This window comes from Rattus rattus, chromosome 9, assembly GCF_011064425.1.
Source record: "Rattus rattus isolate New Zealand chromosome 9, Rrattus_CSIRO_v1, whole genome shotgun sequence".
Classification (NCBI taxonomy): Eukaryota; Metazoa; Chordata; class Mammalia; order Rodentia; family Muridae; genus Rattus; species Rattus rattus.
Genome location: NC_046162.1, coordinates 72,362,014 through 72,382,783, shown reverse-complemented (window position 1 = coordinate 72,382,783; position 20,770 = coordinate 72,362,014). Strand labels below are relative to the sequence as shown.

General features: G+C 46.6%; 1 protein-coding gene across 3 annotated transcripts in view; it reads left to right on the top strand.

Annotated features, from left to right (window-relative positions):
- The window catches only part of Milr1 (mast cell immunoglobulin like receptor 1), a 17,026-nt gene extending 733 nt beyond the window's left edge, over positions 1-16,293 (top strand). Inside the window, exons 3-7 of one of the 3 annotated variants that reach the window (XM_032913609.1) lie at positions 2,870-3,139; positions 9,274-9,381; positions 12,526-12,624; positions 13,883-13,951; positions 15,406-16,293. In XM_032913609.1, coding sequence (XP_032769500.1) covers positions 2,870-3,139; positions 9,274-9,381; positions 12,526-12,624; positions 13,883-13,951; positions 15,406-15,458 — 599 coding nt within the window. In that variant the 3' untranslated portion in view covers positions 15,459-16,293. Of the gene's footprint in view, positions 1-2,869; positions 3,148-9,273; positions 9,382-12,525; positions 12,625-13,882; positions 13,952-15,405 lie in introns of all 3 variants that reach the window. The other 2 variants (XM_032913610.1, XM_032913611.1) reach the window with 2 other exon arrangements.
- Positions 16,294-20,770: the final 4,477 nt, after the last annotated feature.

Sequence of the window (20,770 nt, the reverse complement as noted above, 5' to 3'; positions counted from 1 at the left end):
AGTCTGTAGATTATTTGTTTATTTACTTACTTTTGAGGCTGAGTGTCATGTAGCCTCAAGCTCCATTGTGTGTGGCCCAGGCTAGACTAGAACTCCCAAGCTCCCAGATGCTGGTATCCGACCCACCATGCCCAGGAAGAACGCTACCGTGGAGTCAGAGTGCTTTGCTCTGAGCCTGGCTGGCACACTGCTGCCCAGCTGGCAACCTGGGCACGCGAACTGATGGGTTTTGAGTGTGGTTTCTTTCATAGGTGAGCAGAAAAGCCCCAAACCTGGTCCCTCTGTAGTCTCTGTGGTCCATCGGTCCTTCGGTACAAGCTAACCACACCACATAAAGTTGAAAGTGCCTTCGTTGTGTGCGCCACAGCCTGTCTCCCCTCCCCGTCCAGAAGCAGGCAGTTTCTTTCTGCAGACTGTGGTAATCTCTTGCTACATAGCCGAGGCTGTTGTTGAACTCACAGGAATCCTCCCGCTTCAGCCTGTTAAGTCCTGAGGGTGGGCGAGCACACAGTGTAGCAACCTAGATGGACACCTTTGTGTCTGCCTGGGGTGCCAGAATTTACTGAATAGCAATACATTCTCAAGCTATGTTGGTTCTGTTGGCTGTCATTTTCCCCAAGCAGTCCTGGTTCCCCTTGATAGCCGGCAGCTCGGAAACACGAGTTCTTTTATTGCAATTTAAAATATCATATTAACTCTCAGAGCATATATTACACATCATACGTACAGTAAATACATACATGATTGTGTGTGTATACTAGCATACAGACTGGCTACCAAAAGAGACAGCAGACAGAATTTAAGGAGTTCTACGAGGCCTTAGTGAAGGCAGTCTCATGTAGCCCAGGCTGGCCTAGAACTCACTAAGTCAGCATAGACTGACCTTGATCTCCATCCATCTGCCTCCACCCTCCAAGTCCTGAAATTACAGGAGAAAGAGAGACCCTGGGAGAGCTGGGGGCATCCCAGCTGTAGATTGGAAAAGGGTTGCCGGGGATTTGAATTATGGTGGCTTATTTCATTTAAGGCTGGAGGTCTGAACCCTGGTTTATTGGAAATGTAATCTATGGTAAGAAAATTTGGCAGGTCTTACCTGAGAAGCAGTACAAATGAGAAGTTAAACCCCCTGTCAAAGCCAAAGAAAAACAGAGAGGCAGATGTGCAATGAAGGAATTTTTTTCTGGGGGTTGGGGGGAAGCAAACGAGACTGCAATACGGAACCCAAGTTGTACCTGAAGAACAAAGGAAAGATCAGGACTGACGGGGGAGGGGGACGGGGGGACACAATTTCCCTAAGGTGTTTGCTTCCACCTTGAAAAGGTGTGTATTGCATTTTTCACTACTGTGAGAAATGAAAGATTCAACCAAATATCCGACAACTGGAGGAAGGAAGGGTCAACCTGGGCTCACTGTTCAAGGGGAGATATGGCCCACGATGGCTGGGAAGTCATTCCCATCCTTTTTTCTTTCTTTAAGATTGATTTATTTTATGTATATGAGCACACTGTCGCTGTCTTCAGACACACCAGAAGAGGGCATCGGATCCCATTACAGTTGGTTGTGGGCCACCATGTGGTTGCTGGGATTTGAACTCAGGACCTCTGGATGAGGAGTCAGTGCCCTTAACCACTGAGCCATCCCCATAGCCCTGGCTGGAAAGTCGTGATGCGAGGTACCTGAGGCAGCTGGTCACGGGGCATCCATAGTCAGGAAACAGAGGTTGTTAAAGTATCTTCTTTTGCCTGATTTAATTGTCCTCTCTGGGACTTACTGCCTCAGCCTCCTAACCTAGGCCGAGTTCTGGAAGCTTCTAGTCGCTGTACAATCTTACTAAGGTCTAGAATGTTTTCTGCCTCTGAGACTTGCTGCTGAATAGGATCACTCTTTCTAGCTCTTTCCGAACTCTGGCTGACTGGTTAACTCGGCTGTTCTGCTGACTGATTCAACCTGGCTTCTCACAGTTTCTTACTGCATTGCTCTGCTTGGCCTCACACTAACTTTGGCGGTCTGTTCTAATTTTTCTGGCTCCTTCTCACTTCTCTGGCTTGTTCTGTCCCCACCTGTGTCTAGCTTGTTCTCTCTCTCTGTAACTTGTCTCACTATAACTGTCCCGGTAAAACTGCCTCTGAATTCCATGAACTGAGCTGCCTTGAACTCCACTGTACTGCTTCTCAACTCAAGGCCTCAACCAAATTGACTTGAGCTCAGAGATCTGCATGCCTCTGTCTCCTGAGTGCTAGGATAAAGGTGTGGACCACCGTGCCTGGTCCTGAACTTTTCTTTAGCTGAAACTTGCTTTCCACCAGGCCGGCCTTGACCTCAGAGATCTACTTGCTTCTGTCCCCTGGGATTAAAGCCGTGTCTGTATTCCAGCCAGATCACACAGATCTAGATCTTAGCAAGTGATCCCTTGCCGAACAGCCATGTAGCTAGATTAAAATTCCTCTGCAGTGGATGCTTGAATCATTGTCTCCTTGGTGTCTTTTTATTCAGTCTGGGAACCCAGACCTCTGATGGGCCACACTCATTCAGGGCGGGTCTTCACACCTCCGTTAATCCAGAGGCAATCTCCTAGGTGATTCTAGATCCTGTCAACTGTACAGTACTAACTATACAATGGGTCTCATGCAGCCCAGGCTGGCTTTGAACTCCCTGTACAGCTAAGGATAGCCCTGATCCTTCTGGTCCTTCTTGCTTCCATCTGCCAAGAGCTGGGATTACAGGCACCATGCCCGATCGAAGGTGTGCTCAGGATGGGATCCAGGGCTTTGTTGTTGCTGCGCTAGGCAAACACTCTCCACCCCAGCTGCAGTTCCAGCCCTGTCCGGTGGTTTTGACAATGCCTGCTGTGTCATTTTTGTCTTCCCAGGATTTCTTTCTCCAAATCTGAACTCAAGTATGAGTGTGGTCAGGATGGGCCAAAATGTATCTCTGTCTTGTTCCAGCAAGAACACATCCATAGACATCACCTATTCGCTCTTTTTGGGTAAGAGTTACCTAGAAAGCAAGAGGAGAAGAGGGGGAGCTGTGGATTTCCACCTGAGGATCTCCAATGCCAACGAGTCAGGCCCCTACAAGTGCAAAGTCAATGATTCCAACTCGTCGAAATACAGTCAGAATTTCACCTTCACAATCGTCCGTAAGTGCGCCTGGATACAATGGAGGCCGGGTGGCCAGTGGGACTCTCTCTTGTGGTACGAAGGGTTGAAAACATTCAGTCAAAAGTCTGGGAAGAATGTGGCTCATCAGCTTAGCAAGGCTGCAGCAGACTCTCTCTCTCTCTCTCTCTCTCTCTCTCTCTCTCTCTCTCTCTCTCTCTCCTCCCTTCCTTTTTTATTTTTTTTAAAGATTTATTTATTTTTATGTATATGAGTACACTGCAGCTGTCTTCAGACACACCGGAAGAGTGTGGAATCCCATTACAGATGGTTGTGAGCCACCATGTGGTTGCTGGGATTTGAACTCAGGACCTCTGGAAGAGCAGTTGGTATTCTTAACCACTGAGCCATTTCTCCAGCCCCCTCTTCTCTTCTTTTTATTCCTTATCTGGGCCATCACTCTAAAAGATGGTACTCCCTCCTCAGAGAGGATCCTCCCTGCTTAGCTAGTCCTCCATGCAGACACTACCATGATTTCCTAGTCCCTCCAACGTGCACCAATGCGTGTTTGCTTGAGTGCTCAGACACATTTGTGCACGCACACACACACACACATATGCATTGCATATGTGAATGCACACACACTAATAATTAATAGATACATTTTAAAATACTCAATACAGGGGGCTGGAGAGATGGCTCCAGAGGTCCTGGGTTCAATTCCCAGCAACCACATGGTGGCTCACAACCACCTGTAATGGGATCTGATGCCCTCTTCTGGTTTTTGGAGATGCCTACAGTGTACTCATACACATAAAATAAAAATAGGTTTAATACTACAGGGCTGGGCACACCTGTCCAGAGGCAGAAGCAGGTGGATCTCTGTGAATTTAAGGATAGCCTGATCTATTTAGCTACTTCCAGGCTAGCCAGAGCTACAGACTGAGACACTGTCCCAAGATAAAGAAATAAAATTTAAAGAAACTTCAAGACCACAGCCTTGTCACGTTTCTGGTGTGCAGGAGTCAAAGGTGACTGGTGCCTGCCATATAGGACAACACAGACACAGAACATGTTTACCACTACAAAGAGTTTTGTTAGGTGGAAATACAGGCCAATAGTTCTCAATTTTTAAAAAATATTAATTTATTATGTATTCATTTATTATGCCTGCAGGCCAGAAGAGGGCACCAGATCTCATTATAGATGGTTATGAGCCACCATGTGGTTGCTGGGAATTGAACTCAGGGCCTCTGGAAGAGCAGTCAGTGCTCTTAACTACTGAGCCATCCCTCCAGCCCAATAGCTCTCAATTTTAGGGTGCAAATGTCTAGTTCTAATCTAACACAGCAGGGGGTAATCTCCCCAAAGATATGCTCAGAAGACCAATGTGTCAATCACTTGTCTGTTGCTGTGACCAAATCACCCTGAGGAAGGAAGGACTGACTTGGGCTCACGGTTTCCAGTAACACAGTCCATCTCAATGGGGACCATATAGCAGCAGGAATGGGAGGTGACTGGTAGTCACATTTCATCCACAAATAGGAGCAGAGAGGGGGTGGGGAGGAATTCTTGTGCTCACTTTTCTCTTATTTTTTAAATTTAATAATTATGTAGCCTTGGCTAGTCTGGAACTCACTATGTAGACTAGGCTAGCCTCAGATTCACAGACATCTGCCTCTGCTAGGGTTAAAGCAGCACAACAACAGGCTACATTCTCTTTCTGATTCAGTCTCAGATTTGTCCCATGGGATAATACCGGCCACACTTGGGGTAGGTCTGTCCTCTTCAGTTCACCCAATCTATATAACCTCTCATGATTTGCCCAGACATTTGAGTCCTAGGGGGTTCTAGCTCTGATCAAGTTGAAACCGCTATTAACCAGTACAGCTAGATGTGCAGGCTTTTGCAGGAATTTTATGTCATGGGCTCCAGGGGAGAGACAGAGCTCAGGGCATGAACTAAGTTGGCGACTGTGGCTGTCATGGGAATGAGAGTGGAGAAAGGAAAGCCAACACAGCTGGGAACTGGGATGTGGTACCCAGTGCCGACAGTGGCTTAACACATTCTCCTCTACCCAAGGGGTGAGGCCACCAAGCATATATTCTCCGCAAATGCATGCGACCTTCCTGCAGTTTGTTCAAGTGACATACTGTCCTATCAAACACGATCATCTTCAATGACGCCTCACAGATACATCTCTGCCCTCTTGGTGTAGGCGGTTGTTTGTGGAAGCTACGGTGCTTCCAGGACATCAGTGACACCTAAGACATGGTCACATCCTCAGCTCCACTGGGACAGATGGTTGTGGCCACAAACACAGGTTCCTTAATCATGGATTCACTAATCAGCTAAGGTTCGAGGACCCACATGCACCACACCCTGGCTTACATTGATTGGTTGATGCCTTCCTGGAGCCTCTGGTATAGGGGGGGGAGACACAAAACCCAAACAAATGGCTCACTAGCAGTGCCAGTTATTGTAAAGGAAATGGGGCACCGTGTGGAGAAGCACGTGAGCATGAGGAAGGCACCACCTGGGTAAGGTAGGAGGGCCTGTCCAAGGGGCTGGGAGGATGAAAGGGAGCCAGCTCTATGGGGAGACTGGTTGCGGTCCTTGGCATGTCCAGAGCTCCAGCTTGCAGCAGAAGTTGGGCTGGTTCAAGGTGGTTGAAGGTCAGCAAAGAAGGAGAGACAGAGGGTGTCAAGTGCAGAGGGGCCTAGAGTACTGGGAGGAGTGATGAGTTTGAGGCTAACCTGAACTACAGGAGACTCTTAACAGCAGGACTGGGGGTCTCAATCTGCAGTTAGTCTGCTATTTGACAGCTCTGTGACCTTGGCATTCCTTTTTTCCTTTGGAAGTAGCCTCTCAGCCTAGGCTGGCTTATACTCACATATGTAGCCGAGGATAACCCTGACTCCTGATTCTCCTAGCTCTATTTCCCAAGTTCTGGGATCACAGGTACGTGCCACCCCTTCCAGCTTTGGGGCAATTTATAGCATTTTGAAGCATAGTTGGTTCATCTTCAGACCCTAGAGACTGGTCCAAAGGTCATGTAAAACCATGTGGGTAACATGATAGATGGCAGATCCTACTTCCTTTCTTATAATATTTTTGTTAACGAACCACATAATATATATCATACTGCTGGATTCTTCCAAAAAATAGAGCAGGGGAGCTGGAGAGATGGGTAAAAATACTTACTCATCTTCGAGAGAATCCAGGTTCAATTCCCACCACCCACACAATGGATCATGGGCATCTTTGACTCCAGGTACAGGGAGTCCAAAGCCTTCTTCTGGCCTCCATGAGCACCATGGTGAACACACATACATGTGATATACTCACATACATGCAGACCAACTTGAACTCAGAGATGCTCCTGCCTCTGCCTCCCAAATGTTGGGATTAAAGGCATTCACCACCACCACCTGGCCAGTTTGTTTATTTTTTTTTAAATATTTACTTATTTTATTTATATAAGTACACTGTCACTGTCTTCAGACACAGCAGAAGAGGGCATCAGATCCCATTACAGATGGTTGTGAGCCATCAAGTGGTTGCTGGGACTTGAACTCAGGACCTCTGGAAGAGCAGTCAGTGCTTTTAACCACTGAGCCATCTCTCCAGCCCCAGTTTGTTTATTCTTAAGAATGACTACTATCAAAAATGTATTTAAACACATAAATGTGTCAAACACACACAATAAAATAAATTTACACAGCACTCGGGAGGCAGAGGCAGGCAGAAGATCTCTGTGAGTTTGAGGCCAACCTGGTCCATGGAGTTTCAGAACAGCCAAGTCTATACAGAGATCCTATCTTAAAACACTAAAATGCATACATACACACACACATACATACATACATACATACATACATACATACGAAAACTAAATACTGCTATTAAAAACTAAACTGTAGAAAAAGAGTAGAACTTGACATTAGACCAGAGTCCAGTATTTTCTGTTCTGAGATTCCCTTAAATCGATTTAGCATGGCCACTTCTGCTCTGTAGAGGAATTCAAAGCACGTGTGCAACTGAATTCTAAAGATGGACACAGGGTTACAGAAATCTGATACTTTGGAGCTGAGAGGGAGCCAGTTCTCCATTGCACACTTGGAACTGGATGGTGGACGAGTCATACCCCTGTCTCAGCGACTGGAGGTTATTGCCACCAAATATGAAGATCTGAGTTTGCCCCCACGTGGTGGGAAGAATCAACTCCCGTAACTTGGTCTTCTGACTTCTACATAGGCCTCACTTATATGGCTTTTACGTGCATCTAAGTGGGTGTAATGGCTACTCCTGGTTGTCAACTTGACTGTATCTGGAATGAACTGCAATCTAGAATTGGAGGGCACCACCTGTGATCCAGATACTTCTCATCTTCTAGAGGGTCTGGGTTGAGGCTGGAAGATACAGTTTCTGACCTGGATCTTGACATGGAGAGCTTGAGGCATTGTGGCCATGAAAAGTTTAGGCCCAGGCAAGGTAGTACACGCCTTTAATTCCGGGAGACTGAGGCAAGGAGATCTCTGAGTTTGAGGTCAGCCTGGGACACAGCAAGTTCCAGATCCAGATATGGTGGTGCATACCTCTAATTTGGGCCACATCTTCAGCTGGAGGTCTCCATAAGGACATTGGAAGAAGGAAGATTCTCTCTTCTTCACCTGCTTACACTTACTTGCCAGCACATCTGTAGGAACCCAATTCTGCAGAAGACCAGCTGAAATGACGAGGCTCCTGGGACTGAGCAACCACTAGGTTCATGGACTTTCCATTCACAGCTGCCAATTGTTAGGTTATTTGGACTACAGACTGTGGGTCATCACCATAAATTCCCTCAGTATAGAGAGACATTCCATACGTTCTGTGACTCTAGAGAACCCCGACTAATACAGGGGGTGTACGAATACACACTAAATGAATTCTTGACAGTAGTCACTCTTAAGGATAAACAAACTGGCCAGGAGGTGGTGGGGAAAGCCTTTAAGCACAAAATTTGGGTGGCAGAGACAGGTGGATCTCTGAGTTCCAGGCTAGCCTGGTCTACAGAGTAAGTTCTAAGATAATCAGGGCTACATAGAGAGACAGAGAGATCCTGTCTCAAAAATTAAAATAATTAAATAAATAAAAATAAACTGAGCCACACATCTGTAGTCCCAGCCCTGGGAAATTGGGAAAAGGAGGATCAAGAGTTTAAGGCTGGGGTTGGGGATTTAGCTCAGTGGTAGAGCGCTTGCCTAGCAAGCACAAGGCCCTGGGTTCGGTCCCCAGCACCGGAAAAAAAAAAAAAGAGTTTAAGGCTAGCCTCAGCTATATAGCAGTTCAAGGAAAGAAATAATAGACCGTGAAGCCTGCACATCAGTTCCCTGAAGCCGAGGCAGGTTCGTGCTGCCCTCTGATTTCTTGGCACTTGGCTTGTGCCACACTGCACAGGGCCAGCCAGGTTAGCTATTTGCCTGGCCTGCAGCTGTGTATGTGGCTCCTCAGGTCATTCTCCTTGAGGGAATGAGGGCAGGAAGGGGTTGGACAGTGGTTGGTATGGTTGGGTGTTGTTTCAGGACCCGCTGGGATGGTATCAAGAGGTAGTGACTAGGAATTGCCAGGTAAACACCAATGCCTGTCTTACAGGGTCCTAGCCGTGCTGTGAGGGATCCAATCATGAAATACTGGGCTGCTCTGTGGTGCCCACGGTGAAGGGAGATGGAAGGCTATGGCTTTAAGAGCCTCATGACCCAATAAGGGAACTCTCATAAGTTGCTGGGATCAGGAACACAGTGTGCTGGTGAACACAGGAGACAGCCATGATGGCCTTTCCTAGAGAACTTAGGTCAATGTCATAGGAGAGATGGCTCAGTGGTTAAGAGCACTGACTGCTCTTCCAGAGGTTCGGAGTTCAAATCCCAGCAACAACATGATGGCTCACAACCATCTGTAATGGGATCTGATGCCCTCTTCTGGTGTGTCTGAAGACAGCTACAGTGCACTCATATAAATAAATCTTTTGGGGTTGGGGATTTGGCTCAGTGGTAGAGCGCTTGCCTAGGAAGCGCAAGGTCCTGGGTTCGGTCCCCAGCCCCGGAAAAAAAAATAAATAAATAAATCTTTTAAGAAAGAAAGAAAAGAACATGGATGCCAGTGGTGACCTAGGAATACTGTTTTCTTACAGAGGATGAAAGCTGCTCTTCTTGTCTACTGTCGCTGTTGCTCCCAGGGGTGTTACTGGGGCTAATACTCCCAGGCCTGGCTTTTTTGATTTATCTGAAATACAAAAAAGGTAGGTTCTTCCTGGTATGTTCCTGTGCTGTTCAGACTCAGCAGGGCAGAGGGGGAAGGGAAGCCTGGTGGTGGTGGTGGCAAGTGGTGGCAGCGGCGGCTGCACATGCCTTTAATCCCAGCCCTCAGAGACAGGGGCCAGTGGATCTCTGAGTTGGAGGTCAGCCTGGTCTACAGAGCAAGTTCCAGGACAGCTAGGGCTACACAGAGAGAACCTGTCTCACAAAATCAAAACCAGAGCAAGAGCGAGAGGGAGCCAGCAAGAGAGGTGGGGGAGGGAAAGGAAGAAGAGGGAGATTAAGAGGTGAACAGACAGACTTCATGAGACTCATAGGGCACTGCCTTCAAGTTCCTTCTGATGTAGGTTGCCTGGAGAGCCAGCCTCACATAGGCATGACTTATACACACAGCCCCATGCCCCCAACCCCACGACTGGATTAGAATTCTGTAGCTATCATCTGAAAATCATTGATAATTTTTGCACTCTTATTTTGTGATCAGATCTTGGGTTTTTTTTTTAAGATTTATTTATTTATTATATATAAGTACACTGTAGCTATCTTCAAGTACACCAGAAGAGGGCATTAGATCTCATTACAGATAGTTGTGAGCCACCATGTGGTTGTTGGGATTTGAACTCAGGACTTCTGGAAGAGCAGTCGGTGCCCTTAACCACTGAGCCATCTCTCCAGCCCATGATCAGATCTTGTAATGTCTGCCAGACTGGCTTTGAACTCACAATGATACTCCTGTCTCAGCTTGAGAATGCTAATCTTACAGGTGTGCACCACTATTTCCAGCTTATAAGTGTTTTGAGTCTGGGTCTCTTGTAGCCGGAGATGGTGTCAGACTTGAGTGCTGGTCCTCCTGCCTTCACATTCCCAGGGCTGGAATCACAAGCACATTTTCCTAATTTATGTGTCAGTAGGGATGAAACCTAGAGCATCGTGCAGGCTCTACCAGCTGAGCCCCAGACTGTCTGCATAACGTGGTGCTAAAATACACACACAGTAAAATATGCTATTCTCCCATCTTTCTGTTTTTTAATACTGTGTGAGGCCCTGTCCAAGTGCTAAACAAGAGGTCTTCCCAATCACACGCTCAGCCTCCAGCTAAGCTAGTTCCTATGTGTGTGTCAATGACGTGCAATCTTTATCTCTGTTGTGAGACTATCAGTAAGGGCACACCCGCCTTTGTTAGCTTCCGGGACTGAAACCCAATGCCCAGGAGACAGTTCCTCATTCTGTTCCTCCTGCTCTGTAGCCACATTCTACAGACAGAGCTATTCTAAGATTTCATTTGAGTAGAACCCTTCAGTTGTCTGTCTTGCTTTATTTTGTGACAGGGTCTCCTTGTATCCCAGGCTGGCCTTCAATTCACCACATAGGATAACCTTGAACTTCTGATCCTCCTCAGTGGTTGGGTTCCTCAGGCCTGTGGAATGAACTCAGAGCCCCCTGCTTGCTAGGGAAGGACTCTGACCGCTGTGCCACAAGCGCAGGGGTTGTCCTTTGATGTTTGACTTCCTTTTGCATAGCAGTCTCTTTCCTTTTCAGATCGGGTTGCTCAGTCTTCAGGCCACCGTAAATGGTGGTGCTGTGCATGTGTGTGGGTGTATGGAAAATACTGTTTATAACGAGAGGCTTCCGATATTCACTGCAGTGCATGTAGTTGGTCCAACGCAGAAGACCCTCAAAGGCAGAGCCTTGTGCTTCTCAGCTACCCTCAGGAAGCTGGGTGTGTGAAGTTGGATGGGGAACATGTCTCTGTCTTCCCACTATGGCCTACTATGGCAACAATAAACCCTTCACTGTCTGGGTAGAAGGCTTTCCCTGCTCACCCCTCAGCCCTTCTCTGGTAAAGATTTCAAAGTGGCCCTTTCACTGGGCACATATGTGTGGAGAAATATCTAGATTTGCACAAAATCGCATTTGTGTCTCAGCACACAAGGCACCAAGCCGAGGGCCTCCTGGGTTCCTGGCATCTTTGCTTCTCTGGGCCTCTGCCTTCTGGCTTGTGGAACAGGTGCTGTGTTTTATAAAAAGATAAAGAGAGGAGGAATCTGTTTGGTGGGTGTGCAGTCAGGTGTGTGGGGAAAGGGGGTCCCTCTGTGGCCCATACTGAGGCATCCCTTCCCCCTGAGGAACCAGCCACAGGATAGTACAGTATAGAATAGAGTTTATTCAGGGCATGGGGAAGGGAGTTGAGAGGGTAGCAGAGAGAGAGAGAGAGAGAGAGAGAGAGAGAGAGAGAGAGAGAGAAGAGGAGTAGAGGCTGGCCATGAACAGAGAGAGAGGGGGAGGGGAATGGGGAAAGATGGGGAGGGGGCCCTAAAACCCCTTGAAAACAGACACCCTAATTTTTTTATAAGATTTTATTTATTTTATGTGAGTACACTGTAGCTGTCTTCAGACACACCAGAAGAGGGTGTCCCATTACAGATGGTTGTGAGCCACCATGTGGCTGCTGAGAATTGAACTCAGGACCTCTGGAAGAGCAGTCAGTGCTCTTAACCATTGAGCCATCTCTCCAGCCTCAGACACCCTACTTAACCCAGCTTCTCAAACATCTCAACAATGAAATCACCCTGAGTGTTTGTCAAAGTGGCATTAAGACTTTTGATTTCAGCTGGGCAGTGGTAGAACACGCTTTTGATTTCAGCTGGGCAGTGGTAGAACACGCTGCTAATCCCAGCATTTGGGAGGCAGAAGTGGGCAGATCTCTGAGGGTTCAAGGCCAGCCTCCCCTACTGAGAGAGTTTCACGACAGCTACAGCTACACAGAGAATCCCTGTCTCAGAAAAAACAAAACCAAAGAAACAAACAATGAATTTTGATAATTAGTTGTATCGCTCATCTCTTGAGGATAATTCATGGCTCTCTACTAACTGTTCCTTTCAAGAAGAAAGAAAATGTGTCCATTTCTACTATGACACATAGGCTAAAAGCCTCCGAGGGCCTGATCAGGAGGACCCTGGACCAGAGGAGTCAGTGCTATATGGAGACCTGTGATGTTTTCCTCCCTCATTAGTTGAGGCCACTGGCATGTCACTTAGAATCATGAGAGATTCTTCCCCTGGGCAGAGAAGACAGGAAAAACAGGTCTAAATTGGTTCAATATGATGATATGTCTTGTGTTGGGGGAGGGTGCGCAGGAAAGACTGTGAGAGAGAATGAGTCCAAGGGTTCTGGAGATGCGCCCACCCAAGGGGAGCTGTATGCGAACATCTGTGAAACTCAAAAAGGTAAGGGAGGGGCTTCGCTGGTTTTGACCAGTTTGGTTGGTTGGTTCGGGCAATTACATACATATGTATGTTTGCATGTGTATATATGCTGTGGCTCTGGGACTTGAGGTGTCCACACATGCTAGACAAGTATTCTACACAGCACTGAGTGTTAAATAAAATAAAATAAAACAAAATTCTCCAGAGACACAGGCTTAAAAAAAAAAAAAAGGAAGCAAAATAATTGTGACTCCCATCTCCCACCCACCACTGCCCCCCATCTTCCATCTTCCTGTCCAGGGTCTGGAGGCCAGTGTTCAGAGCCCCTCCCGGATGTAGCTTGCCACCAGTGGGTCGTTTCATCCTTTGGTCTTTTTATTTCATGTAACGTATCTTAGAGATGACTTTATCTCAGCTTGGATGACCCACGCTCTACCCCACAGCCTCTCATGGTCATCTTTTAGAGACGTTTATGTTGTTCATTTGTTTTCGTTTTAGATAGAGTCATGCTATACAGTCCACCCAGCCTGGCTTCAAACTTGCAATCCTCCTGCCTCAGCCTCTCAGGTGCTGGGAATCACAGGCTTACGATACTATGCCCAGCAAGCTGCTCTTTAAAAATATCTATTTTGACAAGTAAAAACTATATTAGCACCTAGCCTAGGCTAACTTTGTAATCACTGTGTAGCCCAGGATGACCTCAAACTCCTAACAATCCTCCCACGTCCTAGGATTACCAACATGACTGGATGTGTGCATCACCTTTGCACAGAGGCCAAGAAAATCTCTGTGTCTTTCTATGTTAGTCTGCATGCCGCAGAATCGAGCTGTCTCATTCTTGTTTGCTGGTTTGATTTTTGCAATACTTGGGATCAAACCCAGGGCTTCACCCATGCCAGTCAAGTGCTAGAGAAAACAAGAGTACATAAAGCTGCTCCCTTTATGACTTGCAAGGTTGCAGTATTTCCTGATAAGTCACCAAACGGTCCAATATTTAGTCACTTATCAAAGCTGACATTGTATGTCGGATACTTCATGGTAGAAGGGCCCAGCTAACAAGGGGCTCCAAGCTACCCAGCTCCTCAGAGCCCTACACATGTTCTGAGCCCCATTTCTGGCATTTCCACCTTGCCAGGGAGGAACCTGAGTCAGACTGGGAGTGACAGCAACATGTTTCCACAATCTCAAAGGGAAAGTGTTCAGTCTAGGCCCCAGGCCTCCCATGATCAAAGGATCCAAGACCTAACTCAGTAACACTTATGTACTGTCTTTCGCCCAGGGTCAGAACAACCCCAGGAGATACACTATACTACTCCAGTCTTCAAACAGGTGGCACCCACAGAACAAGGTGAGTTGTGATGGGGCAAGAGACACTGTTGCAATGACACAAGAGTCCCTGTGATATCACTGTGAGCAGGGGCTTTGTATCTAAGGATGGGGTTTGGGGACTCCAGGCTCCCAGCAGGTCAACAGTAAGTAACCAATCACAGTCCCCATTAATGTGATTAATGTAATTGTGATGTAATCACAATGACAGATGTAGCAGTGGGTGGAGGGGAAAGCAGGTAGGAACTATTCTCTAAATACTTCTAAGACAGGCTGGTTTGGCATTTATAGGCATGTACTGTGCTCCAGCGGACAGGAGTTCACGTCCCAGCATGCACCTAGGTGGCTTGCAACCACTTGTAACTTCAGCACCAAAGGCATCTGTGCCTCTGGTCTCCATGGGTGTCTATGCTCATACATACCTTCCTTACACACATATTAGTTAAAATTAAAATAAAATCTTTTTTCTCTTCTGGATTTTTCAAGGCAGAGGTTCCTGTGTAGCTTTGGTAGACCAGGCTGGCCTTGAACTCAGAAAGACGGTGGTGGTGCACACCTTTAATTTCAACGCTCTGGGAGTCAGAGGCAGACCGATTTCTGTAAGTCTGAGGCTAGCCTGGTCTATAGAGTGAGTTCTAGGACAGCCAGGGCTACCCAGAGAATCCCTGTCTTGAAAACATAAACAAACAAACAAATAAATAAAATCTCAACAACGACAAACCATCACCACCAAAAAAAAAAAAAAAAAAAAAAAAAAAAAAGAAAAGAAAGAAAAAAATCCCCAATAGAGGATGCAGGGTCGCTACTAAAACATTTTCAAGAAGAAATCAGTGCTGGGGAGATGGCTCTGGGGCTAAGAGCATTTACTTGTCTGCCTCACTTGCAGGAGGACTTGAGTGTGTGAAGAGCTGGGGGTGGCCTGCTCGGGCCTGTGAGATGTAGAGGAGCTGGGATTTCTCGCTGGCATCCAGCCTTGCTTCAGGTTTAGTGAAAGACCCCATCTCAAGAGAATAGGGCAGGAATTGTAATGGCCTCCTATGGCTTTCATGACACCTCCCCCATATACATACTACATACATACATACATACATACACACACACACACACACACACACACACACACACAGAATATAAATTGTTATTAAACTGGAAAAGACCAGTTAATACTTGCTCCTTTCAGTTTGCCCATCTAGAAATGGGGCTTTTAAATAAAAATAATCTATTATATTTACTTATTATGTCCGTATGTGCATGGGACAACATATGCCAAGGTATGTGCACGCAGGTCAGAGGACGAGTTGGGGGAGTCAGCTTTCTCCTTACTCCATGAGACCCTGGCACAGAACTAAGGTCATCAAGTTTGGTGGCCAGCACGGTTGGTCCCCGAGCCAACACACCTGAAATGGGGACTCTTTTTAGAGTTTCTCTGAACTTACAGCTGCAGGTTACTGAGTTATTTTCCCTCTTCAATTTTAGAAGGCCTTGAGGATAGAAAAGACGATTACATCTACTCTGAACTCACCTACTAAAGTGCGAAGAAACTGACTGTATCCTAATATAAGAGACTTTCCAGTAAGCTGATGCGTACGAAGAAACAGGAAATTCACCTGGCACTTCAGAGTTTCATCCTAGGCTGGGGCAGGAGGATCCTGAGTTCGAGGCCAGCTGGCACTACATAGCAAGACCCTGTCTTAAAACACAAAGATCAAAAAAGATTTAACCTGGTCACCGAAAGTGAATGTATTTTTCACATCTGGACACTATTATTCCTTTGGCTAACTTGGCCATCTAATCTTGTCACCAAAGTAGCCAGGCTTGATAAAGGTTAAAAAATACTTCGGTTTTGTGGCCTTCAGCCGTTCTCACTTTCCAACCCAATTTTAAATGGAATTATCCTGGGGCTGCGGAAGTGGCTCAGCAGCTAAGAGCAGACACTGCTCTCCCAAAGGATGGGAGTTTGAGCCCAGAGTCTACATCCCATAACTCACAGTTGCCAATAACATTGTTTCCGAAGGATCCATTGCCCTCTTCTGGCACCTGCAGGCACTACACTCATGTGCACGGACACACCTAAATGCATAATTAAGTAAGTTGGGGCTGGAGAGATGGCTCAGTGGTTAAGAGCACTGACCACTCGCTCTTCCAGAGGTCCTGAGTTCAATTCCCAGCAACCACATGGTGGCTCACAACCATCTATAATGGGATCCGATGCCCTCTTCTGCTGTGTCTGAAGACTGCTATAGTGTACTTATGTACATAAAATAAATAAATCTTTAAAATAAATAAATAAGTCTATGGGCATACCACCCTGAACATGCCCAAGCTCATCTAGAAGTAAATAATAAAATAAAAAAGTTAATCTTAGGTAGAAGTATTGTTTGTGAGTGGATCTAAAGGTATAATGATTGTCTTTCAAGTTCCCTTTTCCTCATGGCCGTCAATGTTTCTAACACAAAACTCAGAAAAGCACAGTTAAAGATGTGGTGGTGTACACTTTTAATTCCAACACTCCTGTTGGAATCAGTCACTCTGTGAGTTCCAGGCCAGCCTGGTTTACATAGTGAGTTCCAGGACAGCCAGGGCTACATAGTGAGACCCTGTCTCAACAACAAACAAACAAGAAAAAAGAAAGCCAAAACCACCACAAATAAACAACAATAAAACCACAAAGCTTAATCCATGTCTAAATATAGGTGACCTTGAAAATGTGTCTGAGGGCCTGAGGAGACAGTAAATCAAGAAAGAATACTTAGTCTGCAAACAAAGGGACTTGAGTGACAAAAACTGGCACCCATGTAAAAAGCCAGGGGTGGCTACACACATGTGTGACCCCTGCAGTATGGAGGAGCAGACCTGTGAATGTGTGTGTGTGTGTGTGTGTGTGTGTGTGTGTGTGTGTGAGAGAGAGAGAGAGAGAGAGAGAGAGAGAGAGAGAGAGAGATTATAAGGCCGCAGAAAGCTAGTATTGGGGTTGAAGAGATGGCTTAGTGGTTGGTTAAAAGCCCCTACTGCTTTGTCAGAAGACCTTGGGTGACTCCTACACCCAAGTCAGGCAGCTCACGCCTCCCTGTAACTTCAGTTCCAGGGATCTGACTCTCTCTGAATTCTTCAGGAACCCGCACTCACATGTGCACACACCATCACACAGAAACACGCAGGCCCCTAATTAAAAAGTAAACAAATCTTTTAAAATTGGTCTGATTGTCTTTGTATCACAAACACACTGAAGTGTCCGCCTCATGCACCATGCTTGCGGGACGTTACAGATACGAAGGGACAAGGATGCTACCTCTGAGCAAGGGTAGGGAATGGGCTTTGCCTATCCAGAGGGATGCCCACGTCTCATGCACATCCCAAGGTGCATTCTTCCCAGCTGGGTGCACCCTCTGTCCTTCAGTGTCTGCACTAGGCTTTGATGAAGGCCCAGCCTTGGTTCTCTCAGCCCAGCCTCCCTTGGCTAGAGAAGTGAGCTATCTGTAAATGGAGCTGAGGAGGCCTCTGGCTTTCCCAGCTTCTCCTTCATCAATAGTCTCTCATGTTCTCCTTGCAAAACTTCTAATGCAGGTAAAAGAGGCCAAGCCATGCTACAATCTGAATACCTCTGCTTCCAGTCTTTCAAGTGACGTCACGGTTGAGTATGCCAGCGCTTCACTTTCCCCCAAAGGGAAAGCCTTAGTGCCTGGGAAGCCAAGACACAGCAAGTGTCCTCACAGCTTGCTGGTCACTGGCTGTTGAGTCCTGTTGCTCTTGCTTCTACAGGAGCAATTCCATTCCCTAAGGACGCACGCTAGAGCCCTCTGCACTCCTGTCTTACCCGGGATTAGGTCTGAAAGCAGAGCCTGGCTTCTGAGTTTATCACATACAGTGGACGCGGCCCCAGGGAGCAAGCATGAAGAAAAGCCAACACAATAGGTGCCCAGAGCTGTCCCTGTGCAGTGACAACTGGGGCTTGATCTCACTGGAACTTTCTGAAGCACAAAAGAGCCTCTGCCTCAGCTTCGTGTGGTCATCATACCTGTGTGGGAAGTAGAGGCAGAAGGATCCTGAGTTCAAGGTTCTCCTGTCTAAGGACAGCCTGGGTTATAGGAGAGCCAGTCCAAAATTTCAAAAAGGTTATAGGGTCCTGAGCAGGTGAGTTTCTGTCCTCAGATATGAGGTGGGTCTGGCTGGGTAGGCCATCACCATCCCATATATGCCCTTCCCAAAGCTGCATCCTTGGGCCAAGACAACCTTCCCTGAGAGAGAAGGTCCGGTCTTCATCAAGGATACAGGAGAAACCATTCTCCTGCTAGAAGCCCAAACAAGCTTCTGTGGCTGGTCGTGGTGGTGCATGTCTTTAATCCTAGTACTCACGTAGCAGAGGCGGGTAGAGCCGTAGGCCAACCTGGTGTACATGGTAGGTTCAGACCAGCCTAGACTGACTCAGAAATGATGGGTTCTTCCCCCCGGATTTGAGGAGCACCCTTCTCCGAGCGCACGGACACATTCACTGCATTTCGTATTTCAGTCTGAGACACCTGCCAAGCCCTCCCTTGTTTTTGACACATTCCAAGATAACTGGCCACTCGTGTCTTAATGCCCTGCACTTCTGAGTGTCCCTAATGTGCCTCATGGTTAAGTCTGAGCATGAACAAACGAATAAGTGGGGTCCAGCTCACATTTGTGGCAGGAATATCATGGAGTGTGCCTGGCTCTCGGCACATTCTGCCAAGCAGTGAGTAATTTCAATTGTTCTCACGCCTAGTGAATCCCAGATCACAGGTTTCCCTAGTTTAACTGATATTTTGTGTCTAGGAACTCTCATTGAAACCCGAGACGTAGTTCTCTCCTTCCACCTTTATTTAGATTTGGGGAATTGAACTCAGGTCCTCATGATTGTGAGGCAAATGCTTTACCCACTGAGCCATCTCTCTGCTCCTGAAATTATGTAACTCTATTGTTACATAATTTCTTATGTTACATAATTTATCTTTTTGTCTTTTATCATTTTTATCAATATGGGACCATATCCCTATTTCATTGATGCTATAATCCATTTCTAGTGTGATTTATTATCGTGTTTAAGCTGCCCTAGACTGACCAGCAGGGTCTCCTCCAAGCTTGATTCTCTGTGACACGTAGCTGTCACTCTTTGGATGTGTCCTTACCTGGCATAATGGTGTGCCCCAGGTTCATCTAGTGTTTGTCCCCGAGCCATTTCCAAAGGAGCCCTGTATTTAGAAATCAGGTCCAGGGCTGGAGAGATGGCTCAGTGGTTAAGAGCACTGACTGCTCTTCCTAGAGGTCCTGAGTTCAATTCCCAGCAACCACATGGTGGCTCACAACCATCTGTAATAAGATCTGATGCCCTCTTCTGGCGTGTCTGAAGACAGTGACAGTGTACTCACATACATATAATAAATAAATAAAATCTTAAAAAAGAAATCAGGTCTGGGTTCTGGCTGTGTGTGTCCCTTGATCCAATGGTTTTGTCTCAAGACCCTGTCAAAGCCCAGATTTCAGGAAAAGATTTGTACATACACTTGTGCTGTGTCTCTATTTTCCTACATTGATATGTAGGTTCCCACTGACATCGAGTGGCTGACGGTTGCCTGTAAGTCCAGTTCCAGAGGATCCAACTTCCTCTTCTGGATTTCAAGAACTTTTATGACTGCTACACATACACTCACTAGGGTTCAGACACACACATAAAGAAATGAAAATAAAAATATAAAATAAATATATAAAAAAACAAAAACAAAAATCCCAGCAGTCACTCACTTTCCCAGGGCCCAGGCCAATGTGGCTGGGGAGGCAAGGGCACTCACAGGCAGAAGTTTGACCGTGATGCCATCGTAAATTCTCCTGACTTAAGTGAGCCATGAGGATCTGTGCTTACTGGATGCCAAGGCCAGTACGTACCAGTTCATTCAGGCTGGGCAAAACCTCCACAACACCGATGTAAGCCAATGTCAGTGTGTACTGTGACCAGACACGTACACACACTAACTAAATAAGTGTAATATTTAAAAATAAAGAAATCTAGCTGGGCAGTGGTGGCACATGCTTTTAATCCCAGTACTTGAAAGGCAGAGGCAGGTGGATTTCTAAGTTCAAAGCCAGCCTGGTCTACAAAGGGAGTTCTAGGACAACTAGGGTTACACAGAAACCCTTTCTCAAAAAAAACAATAACAGCAAAGAAAAGAAAGAAAGAAAGAAAGAAAGAAAGAAAGAAAGAAAGAAAGAAAGAAAGGAAGGAAGGAAGGAAGGAAGGAAGGAAGGGAAGGAAGGAAGACCTACAGACAGGAAGGAAGGAAGGCAGGCAGGCAGGCAAACAGACAAAAGAAATCCAAATATAGGGGAACGTATTCAGCCTTGTTGGGGGTGGGGATTTGGTCTTTCTTTTTAAGAGAAAAGGGTTGTAACTTTGCTCAAGATCACACAGCTGTTGTTGATTAGGAATGTCAGGGTCACACGGCTAGTTATCTAGACAGAAAGTATCAGCGGCCACAGGAATGTTGAAATGCCAGCCCAAGACAAACGCAATTTGTCTGAGTTCTGTTTTCCACTGGGAAGGGTACCACCGAGGCTGTCAGAAGTTAGAGTATATATGGGTATGGAAGGGCTTGAAACACAAGGCAGCAGAGTGTGTGTGAGTCTCTGAGATGGGGTGGGGTTGGGGGGTGGGGGATGGGACTGCAGCAGGACTGTTATCTAAAGTGACTGGTGAGTGATACACTGGCTGTGACGGTGCACACCTGTAATCCCTCAGAAACCTCAAGCGAGGCCTCTTTCTCAACATTAGCTTCCAGAACAGTCCCCCAGGCTCTCTGGATAGCTTTTCCAGATCAAAGTTCCAACA